We start from the raw sequence: 8223 nt of genomic DNA, 5'->3' as shown, positions 1-8223 counted from the left end.
CAGAAATGAACCCACACACCTATGGTCACTTGATCTTTGACAAGGGAGCTAAAACCATCCAGTGGAAAAAAGACAGCATGTTCAACAAATGGTGCTTGCACAACTGGCGGGGCCAAGTAGTGCTCGCTAACAGGAGCCTAGTATAGCTGTCTCCTGAGAGTCTCTGCCAACACCTGACTAATACATATGCAGATACAGCCAACCATCGGACTGAGCCCAAGGACCCCTATGGAACAGTTAAAGGAAGGACTGAAGGAGCTGAAGGGGATTGCAAGCCTGTAGGAAGAACAACAAAATCAACTAACTGAACACCTCAGAGCTCCCAGGGACTAAACCACTAACTGAAGAATATACATGAATGGGTCCATGACTCCAGCTGCATATGTAGCAGAGGATTATCTTAGCTGGCATCAATGAGATGAGAGGCTCTTGGTCCTGTGGAGGCTTGATGTCCCAACTTAGGGAGATGCTAGAGTGGTGAGGTTGGAGTGGATGGGTAGATGGAGGAGCACCCTCTTAGAGAAAAAGTGAAGGGGAATGGGAGTCTTCAGGGGGAACCTGGAAGGGGGACATTTGGAATGCAAATAAATAAAATAACCAATAAAAAAGTAAAAGCATGTTGAGGAAACATGAGGAACAAGCAAGGAAGCAGCACCCCTCTTTGGCTCCTGCATCACTCTGCAGGTTCAAACCCTGCTTGAGTTTATGGCCTCACTGCTTTTGATGATGAACTTTTGATATGGAATGAATTGTTGAAATAAGCCCTTTCCTTCCCTTAAGTTGTTTTTGGTCATAGTATTTCATCATAGCTATACTAACCCTAACTTAGATAAGTGTGTGTGTGTGTGTGTGTGTGTGTGTGTGTGTGTGTGTGTGTGCGTACTCTATCACTTTCTATTATTCCCTTGATAAAAAAAGTCTCACTGAACATGGAGTTCCCCCACAACCCCACACCAGTAGGTTGACAATCAGCAAGTCCTAGAGATTGTCTTGTCTTTGCCCCTTCCCCAGTACTGCACAGATACGCAGCCACACCCAGGTTTTTAAGTGGACCCAACTAAGTCCTATACTTATAAGCAAGGACTTAGTTTAAGGACTTCATTCATTTTTTGCAAACTGTTTTGGCAGATAATCAGATCTCAATAACATTAATCTTCTGACCAGTTGTAGTTTTTAAAAAGTCAATGGTGTTCCATGATGAACATATTAAAAATATGCAGTCTGTCAAGTTGATAATCAACAAGTTAATATAGATTATTAAAGACATTAAATGAAAATAATACTGGTGATCAGTCTTTTTGTGGGGTGGGGCACAGTGTTGAACAGTTATGTCAATCAACAGTTAGAACAATTCAGTACTGTTGATTTCTGCTTTGTTAGCAATTTTCCATACAATACTCTCAGTGTGACATGATCAATTTTCATCAGAAAGGGAGCTGGATTTTCACCTCCAACTATCCACTTTAAATTTCAGGGTATTTTTTCCAGGGAGTCCTCAGTAACAGATAGTGAAGTTTCACTTCTATCTGAAGAAATTAAGGGAAGTTTTGCTAATAAAAAACTTATTAGGCCATGGAGACTTGGATTGTCCTTTATTTTCTATTAAGGATTAATCATAATTATACAATAGGAAACACAACAGAAAAGTGGTGATTTCATAAGACGGTTCCTTGCTTACTCTTAGAATAATTCTCAGCACCAGGGGACAAGCTCTCTCAGGACTTTTATTTTTAGAGTCTCATGATTTTTAGAGCCAGCAGATTTTTTCAGAAGGTGAGAAAGAAATTTCTGAAGACAAATAATTTATGCCGTTGGATTCAGTGCAAATAACTCATCCTTGTAGACTGATCCCTAAACTGTTGCCTCATATATTTTTCTATTATTTATAATCACGAGAAGCAGAGCCTTTTTACCTGTCCAGTCAGGTAAGAAAATGAAAACACAAGCAGGCTGGAAAGTTGGTCATACTTTCTGTGTTGTGATCTGCCTCTTCCTGGCATTAGAATGAGTGTCTAAGATTTAGACTTACTTTCCCATTTTATAATGGGCCAACTCCCTATTACAGGTCATAAAAACAAGTTCTTTCTCTCATTTTTACCATCATGCCTCATTCTCAATTCAACATGCCTGGGTCTTTAGTCATTATCCAAAGCAAATCTGCAATCTCTAAATATTGAAACAATAGTGAAAAAAAATCATGTCACAGAAAGAAGTGTGGCAAACAAAATGTTCTCTAAAACTCAGGGAATGTTGACCTCTTGTTTGATTTATTGTTCCTTGAGGTTTTGGGTTCGTTTTTTTTTTTCAAATATATTCTTGATGCAAGTCTATTTTGTGGATTAGAAAAACTAGAATGACAGTGTTTGGAAGATTATTTGCATTTTTTAAAAGTAGTAAGGATTTTAAATATACTGTGCCTAGCTATCAAAGAAAGTTACTCTGTTGGGAGATGGTCTTTTGAGGAGGTGGAGTAGAGGTTAATTCTAAAAATCATCCCGATAGTAAAGCCAAAAGTGTCATGGGCTCTCAAAGACTCCCTACTTTCAACCTGATCATGTCAAATAAACTTCCTCTCAACTCCAACCATTTCTTTCTTTTAGGAAGTGGCTATGTATGTCTATCATTTCAGACTTTCTTCTAGTTCCTACTGTCTACCCATGTGCTCCAATACTTCAAGTGTCTCACATGTCCTGGCTTGTCTTTCCTAAGATGTAAAAGCTACACAGGGCATCTATTTAATGAAAAGGAACAGAAAAGAAGCTGCCTCACCAATCCTATCTGCCACTGCCAGTACAGCCAAAGATGTTGCTGGGTCCTTGATAAAATATCCAAAAGAATTTTTTATAGCAGTGATCAGTACAGATTTAGTTTTAAGTCATGTCTTATAGTGAACTGCTCATTTATAATTCCTAAAGAGCTAAGTCATTCACTGAATAAAATATTTTTAGGTCAATTCAGAAAAAAAAAAATATGAATGTATTTCCTTACTAGAAGTCAGAGTTTCTTATGAAAAGTAAGGTTAAATAAAAAAAAAACACATAAAAGGCAGAGTTTCTTATTATGAAAAGTAAAGTTAGATTAAAAAATAAAAAATAAGGAGAGCTTGCAACCTATGGTAACATAGAAGAGAGTTGGAATAAAGCAGACAGACAGACTACTTTGTCATAATACAACAGGTGCCAGGGACTTGCTAAAGGACCTGTGGTGAAAGTGAGTTCAACTTGGAACATACCTTTATAGCTGAAGGGTGGATTTATTTCTGTCAAAGTGAAATGATTTCAAATATGTCATAAGACAAAAGTAGGATTTATAGAAACCAAAGGCATAGATACTTAAGAAGACATTGTTTTGGTGAAACAAGGAAGGAACTTGAGCTCGCAGAAAGTAGTTCTGTATTTAAGGATCTCAAGAAAAAGGAAACAAGAGATATGTACAGCAATATTTTTCACTGAAGATGTCACCTGATTTCTTGTTTGAGAAAATGTTCAGGCTCAAAATATACTAAGACAATAAGCCAATCATCTATTACAGCAATGAGATTTTCAAAATATCTCAAATTGACAAAGAGTGTGTGATTTTGAGCTCCCCGCTGCCTTTTCATTAAATAGGGCCCCTTGACTTTACTGGGCATATGGGCCAGGAAGAGATTAATAAAGTAGTATTGTCAGCATTAATAATCGAAGAACAAGTGACTACTGTTATTTTAGGGCATTTCTACTTCTTCAGAGACTTTATGATGAAATTATTTTATTCTTGACTGTTACTCTCATTTGATGATTATACTCACCAGATAAAGTATTGTATTACAGAATCTTTTAAAAAGCAACATATCACGCATTTAGAGATAAATGAAATTTTTATTCAAATGTCGATGTTCACAGCCAGAGAACGTGATGTCTAGACAAAATGGCACCAAACTCTTAGAGACGGAAAGTGTTAATGATGAATCTAAATTTTAAACATAGTTAAGTCAGATATCATGGCTGTTCAAGATCTAAACAATCAAATATTACACAGGATCTGAGGCTGGATTACACAAAGCATTGATTTTTCTTCCTAGGCTGCCTCCTCCTCCTCTTCTTCCTCATCTTTCTCCTCTTCCTCATCTTTCTCCCCTTCCTCCTCCTGTCTAAGCAAGAAAATTCTAGTCTGGAAAGATTGGCCTCATTCCTGGTTGTGTTCTACAAACTATGTTGTATTTTTTTAGGTGATGTTGAATCAAACCTCTGTCACAGAATTTATCCTTTTGGGAGTGAGAGACATACAAGAACCACAGCCTTTTCTCTTTGGTATTTTCTTCACCATCTACTTTGTCAATATAACTGGGAATGGAGCCATCCTGATGATCGTCATCTTAGACCCAAAACTCCGCTCACCTATGTATTTCTTCCTGGGAAACCTAGCATGTCTAGATATCTCCTACTCCACTGTAACAGTGCCAAAAATGCTGCAGAACCTTCTCTCTACAAACAAAGCAATTTCCCTCTTGGGATGCATAACTCAGCTTCATTTCTTCCACTTCCTGGGTACCACAGAATCCCTGCTGCTAGCAGTGATGGCATTTGACCGCTTTGTGGCTATCTGCAGACCACTTCACTATTCTGTCATCATGAATTGGCAGGTCTGTATCCTTATGGCTGTGACCATCTGGACCATTGCTTTTCTCCATGCCTTGCTTCATTCTGTAATGACATCTCGTTTGAGCTTCTGTGGTCTCAATCATATTCATCATTTCTTCTGTGATGTTAAGCCATTACTGGAGCTGGCCTGTGGAAACACTGAGCTCAACCTTTGGCTGCTTAATACCGTTACAGGTACCATTGCCTCAGTCCCCTTTTTTCTGACATTTCTCTCCTATTTCTACATCATCACCTATCTTTTTCTCAAGACCCATTCTTGCAGCATGCTCCACAAAGCATTGTCTACTTGTGCCTCTCACTTCATGGTAGTTGTTCTGTTCTATGCGCCTGTTCTCTTCACCTACATCCGTCCCACCTCAGGCAGCTCTTTAGATCAGGACAGAATCATTGCCATCATGTACAGTGTGGTCACCCCTGCTCTCAATCCACTAATCTACACCTTGAGAAACAAGGAAGTGAGGAGTGCATTGAGTAGGAAGGTGAGAAAATGTCTCTTACTTGAAGAAATCTAAAGAACTCTACTGAGGTATAAATAACCAGGCAATAAGAAATTAAGATATATTTCTAATATTAAGATATGTTTTTAAGTATGACAGATGCACACATACATTATGAAAAATTGAATGATGGAAAATACATGTAAAAATATGTTCTAATTAAAGTAAGAGGAATTTGAACTTGTTGGACTCTAATTATAGAATTCAGTTCCTGAATTTGTTTTGGACATATTAGTTGATAACATGGACTTAGGACACACTCTAATGTGTCTTGTATGTAACTAGGTATATAAATATGTTTATACTACCTATGTTTAGTATAACTAGTAATTACACTTGTTCATCTGTCAACTCATATTAGTTGGATGAATATCAATATGCTTGCTTATTTTGAAGAATACTAAAAATTCCAGAGGCAAAACATTTCTTTTATATGTGATTCTGATTCAGTTAAACTTGAGCTTTTGATGGTGAGTGGATAAGTTTTTATTTTAAAATTTTTATTAGTGATTATTTTTTTTTTGAGTCCAGATCTGCTGTAGCTCAAGCTGTCCTTGAATTCCTCATGTTCTTGCTCCCACCTCTCAATTGCTGGGATTATAGATATTTACTACCACACCCAGCTTTATAAACAGTTTAGACAATATACTTTATTAAGTAAATATCAAATATATATCAGCATAATGTTGTTGAGTTATTTTGCATCTGACTGCCTATACTCTTCAAAATCTCTTTAGTAACTTCTTTAGTCTCAACAACATTCTGAGTGTTGAGTAACTTAGCTACCACCATTCAAGCAATGGAATACAGTCCAAGGTGAGAGTGCTTCTTGTGGTAAGATGTTTTCAAACCAATTTTATTTATTAAATACTTATATTTAATATTTATACTCATATCATGTGTTTATATCTAATCCACCTCTTATTCCTTATTATCCAAATCCTCTGCTATATACTCTTCATGTTTAACATCCTACTCCTGTGAAGGAATAGATGTCTGTATACAGTGTTTGCTATACATTAGACATGAGTACACAGTTGTGCACATGAACTCACAATGGTTGGGACTGAATTACAGTCTTTCACAAGATTAAGCCAGACAAAAGTTCGTGAATTTCCACCCCTAGCTGAAGTGGCATTAAATAGCTACTGAAAGAAGGAGAGTCTATTTTCTTGAAGAATGTGGGCCATGCTCTAGTGTATGAGTGCACACAGTACAAAATGGATTCAGTGTCTATTCAATGAATTTTTTAATGGAACCCATGGAGTCCACAGACTTACCCCTCCTAACAAACAAAACAACGAAAGATATTAAAAAGAAAACACTAAAACACTAAACTTTATGGTGGAGGAGATCTTTGTTCTTGGTCAAAAGAGAAAATCTCTCATCTTCAGTACCTGCAACTGGGCTACAAGGCTGCAGAAGCAGTAACTGAGTATGAAAGCTCTTTGGTGGTGAGCTAGGGCTGGTCCAATGCAGATGGTCAAAACCAGCAAAATCCTTCCTGCTGGGCCAAAATTCCACATAGTTGTGATCTAAAGATTCAAAGTGTTTCTCAGAGTCACTTAGTAAATGTGTCTATTTTCTTACTATCTAGTTATTTCAGTTTGGATTCATTCCAAATAACGATTGCTCCTAAATGAGAGAAGGTATCCTTATAAGAATTTCTTTTTCAAACTATGTGTATTCCAATTTTACCTTAAAATATTTTTGGCCGGGCGTGGTGGCGCACGCCTTTAATCCCAGCACTCGGGAGGCAGAGGCAGGCGGATTTCTGAGTTCGAGGCCAGCCTGGTCTACAAAGTGAGCTCCAGGACAGCCAGAGCTCTAAAGAGAAACCCTGTCTCGAAAAACCAAAAAAAAATAAAATAAAATAAAATAAAATAAAATAAAATAAAATAAAATAAAATAAAATAAAATATTTTTGAAGGACTGCAGAGATGGTGCATTGGTTAGAAGCACTGGCTGCTTTAGCAGCTGAGTATCATTCTATTCCAAGCACTGTCATGGTGATACACAACTGCCTGGAACTCTATTTTCAAGGCATCTGATGCCCTCTACTGGCTTCGTGGGTGTGGTTTACAGACAAACATGCAGCCAATACCCCCTTCCTTCTTCACAGATGAAAACAGTAACAATAAAATCTTTTGAAAACACTTCAGATTTTATTTTTTTTAAATTCATGAGAGCTCAGATTTGTGTGTGTTTTTTTTTTAATTGCTCAGGTTGAGTGAGGGGTATTTATTTAGTTGTTTATTCATTTGTTTTCTGCAGGGCTACCTAGTAAATTTGGGTGCCTCCAGTCATTCTCTAGTATCCAATGTGCTCTGATTTTCTCATTTTCAGGAAAGCTAGCTGTGGTTTCTAATTTAGGTAACATAAGGATTCCTGCTCAGCGGTACATGCTGCACACCTACATACTGTGCACATTGAAGGTTTCATGTCTCCAAATGGTTCTTGAAGTATTTTGTTTATAATGTCCTTCAAATTTTTTATTGATTCTTGTGAATTTCACATTATGCATCCAAATCCTGCTCATCCCCATCCTTCATATCTGCCCTTTGTCCTTCCAACCTACATGCCAAGTAACATACACACACACACACACACACACACACACACACACACACACACACACAAGCATAGAAAACATCTCATCATGGAAGCTGTAGTATGATACAGTGTGTCCCACAATATATCTCTCTGTCCACATAACTTCACTTTCATGTGTTCATTGCAATGAGTAATTGATCTGGTTCCAGATCTCTGGCTTCTGTGAACCATTCAATATTGAATATTCACTGGGTCTCCACCTGATTATTCTGTTGTTACCCTGTGCATTGGAGATCTTGCTGCTTTGGATCAATAGGACTAGCCCTTTTACAAGCCCAAATGTTTATACATGGTATATATATTGGGGTGGGACAACTCAGAGCTCTTGATCTGAGCCTGGGTGGTAGCTGAGCTGGTCATTGCACCATCAGGGTAGGCTTTCCAGCATTGCTCGGCTTAGACCTCCCAATGACATCTGCAGGAGGCAGAGTCAGTTCTCCTGCAATCATGCCCTCTGGGCTAGCTCAACCACA

General features: G+C 37.8%; 1 protein-coding gene across 1 annotated transcript; it reads left to right on the top strand.

Moving 5' to 3' along the window:
* Nucleotides 1–4210: 4210 nt before the first annotated feature.
* Nucleotides 4211–5152, top strand: LOC110284281 (olfactory receptor 12D2-like). The gene has a single exon (XM_021150002.1). The coding sequence runs from the start codon at nucleotides 4211–4213 to the stop codon at nucleotides 5150–5152; it is 942 nt and encodes a 313-aa protein (XP_021005661.1).
* Nucleotides 5153–8223: the final 3071 nt, after the last annotated feature.

Source organism: Mus caroli, chromosome 17, assembly GCF_900094665.2.
Source record: "Mus caroli chromosome 17, CAROLI_EIJ_v1.1, whole genome shotgun sequence".
In the NCBI taxonomy this organism is placed as follows: Eukaryota; Metazoa; Chordata; class Mammalia; order Rodentia; family Muridae; genus Mus; species Mus caroli.
Note: the sequence above shows the minus strand (reverse complement) of the source record. Positions and strands in the feature narration are given on the sequence as shown.

Coding starts and splice junctions, on each gene's coding strand:
- LOC110284281 (XM_021150002.1), top strand. CDS start 4,211: ATGTTGAATCAAACCTCTGTCACAGAATTTATCCTTTTGGGAGTGAGA.